At 46.2% G+C, this 1,906-nt stretch overlaps 1 protein-coding gene across 1 annotated transcript in view; it reads right to left on the bottom strand.

Annotated features, from left to right (window-relative positions):
- The window catches only part of ARIH1 (ariadne RBR E3 ubiquitin protein ligase 1), a 41,321-nt gene that overhangs the window by 4,271 nt on the left and 35,144 nt on the right, over positions 1-1,906 (bottom strand). Inside the window, exons 13-15 of the mRNA XM_035899474.1 lie at positions 1,800-1,900; positions 1,644-1,701; positions 129-389 (exon numbers count right to left, since the gene is read on the bottom strand). Coding sequence (XP_035755367.1) covers positions 129-389; positions 1,644-1,701; positions 1,800-1,900 — 420 coding nt within the window. The remainder of the gene's footprint in view (positions 1-128; positions 390-1,643; positions 1,702-1,799; positions 1,901-1,906) is intronic.

Raw genomic sequence — 1,906 nt, 5'->3', positions numbered from 1 at the left:
AAATTTTGCACAACAGAACGTTAAGACAAACTCACTTTGGTAAAACTGCGGACAAAAGCTTCTGCAAGCATTAATTCTCTATTATGCTTCGCTTTGTAATCTGAACTGACAACCGTGGGTTTTCCTACCTCGAAGATAATGGACTGATTATTCTTTTTGAGGTAGAAGGCAAAGACGTAAGTGTACATGAGTGTGGCACGACACTGGCAGAGGACGTCAACTGCTTTCTTCAGGAACTGCACCTCGATCCATGACATGTTGTGCTGCTGCATCTCCTCCATTTTCTGCTTCACCTGAGCATAGAGCTTGTGCTCAAAGCGCAGGCTCTGCATGTGGTTCATATAGCGGTTGCAGTAGAACAGGTACCTCTGCAGGGCTGCTCTGGATCGCTGTGTTAATTCCCATTAAGGAAAAAGAAAACAAATAGTTAAAACAAAGTAATGGTTGCAAGAGAAGAAAACCCTTCACAGGGCTCTTCCTGACCCTGAGAACGAGCTTCCTTTCCAAAGGTGTTTCCTCTCCTCCCACGGTGGCCAGACTTCGATGGCGCCGCTTTGCACGGCACTGTTAACCCTGACGTCATGCGGAGACGAGAGGCCAGACCCGCAGCAGCTCGCCGTCACGCAGGGGACCTCCGAGCACAGCTGTGGCACCCTCACTCCCAACCCTCAAAGCCATTACATTCACATCGCTGAAGCCTGATCAGTTTTGAATTTCAGCCTCTCAATTCAAGTTACAGGACTTAAATGCTTCCAGTGTCACGACAAACAGCGAGAAGCAGATTTTTTTTTTCCTGCTTTCTAATTAAACAACTACTGTGCTTGTGTTAGGAGGGCAACCTTAGGCTGCCCAGGCCACACTGATTACAGAGCAGGGGAAAACACCATGCACTAAGCGGTACAAGAGAACCAAGATGACTCAATACACAGCCATTAATCTTTATTTTTGTCTCACGGACCGATCAGCTGGAAAAAATGACAACACAGGCACTTGTACATTGTGGCTGTACAAAGGTAGCACGTATCAGCCAAAGTCACCCCTATCTGCAGGAGGAGGGACTGCAGGAAATACTTTGGGTCTTGGCCATAACGGTACTTTGACAGAGATGCAACATGCAATCCCTCCCCATTAAAAAGGGGTTTGGATCTACCAATATTCACAAAACTCTTTAACGTAGCTGCAACTTCACCCACAATTTCTTCTATGTCAAGCCTCCAAGTATAATTACTAGAATGGCAGCAGTCTTTTATTTACATTCAAAAGGTCTGCTGTGTTTAAACACCTCAGAATTTGCGTTAAGAACTTCGCGGTAAAGAGCATTTTACAAAGGATGTGAGGATTGTTGTCTCAGACCCGTGGCATTATGATGACTTCATGTGAAGAGCTGCTATAAAGCAGGCAAGGCAGCATGACAGATAACAACTGAGTTAACCCAATTTAAAGAACATGTTAAAGTGGCTTTGAACATTTTGGGTTTTTTTTTTTCTGGCATGAAGCAAGAGTTCAAAGCTGTGGGGGAACTTAACTGTCTTTTGGATTTGTGCCCAAATCCAGGAAATTCTTCAGAGCTGATTTATAGTTTTTTACAGAAAGCACACACAGGGTTTGGTGACCTCCCTTATCACGAAAGGTTATGGACTCACCTCCTGTGCATCTCTTGCTGCCTTTGCATCATCCTCATTGTAGCGATTACAGTTGTACCTGTAACAGGGACACCGATTCCACAGATTTCAGTCCAAATTGATGCCACCTACATCACAGCTTCCTCGCCTTCCAGCAAGGCACGCTCCCCAACTCACCAGGCAGACCCATGGGGCTCCCAGGGGCCCAGACACACCCAGCAGAACTCCGCTTTGCAGTTCTGGTTCCGACAGACCATGTGGTTGCAGCCCCCATCCTTCTCGAT

Source organism: Egretta garzetta, unplaced genomic scaffold, assembly GCF_000687185.1.
Source record: "Egretta garzetta isolate BGI_Z169 unplaced genomic scaffold, ASM68718v1 scaffold287, whole genome shotgun sequence".
Classification (NCBI taxonomy): Eukaryota; Metazoa; Chordata; class Aves; order Pelecaniformes; family Ardeidae; genus Egretta; species Egretta garzetta.
This window is presented reverse-complemented; position numbering and strand designations above follow the sequence as displayed.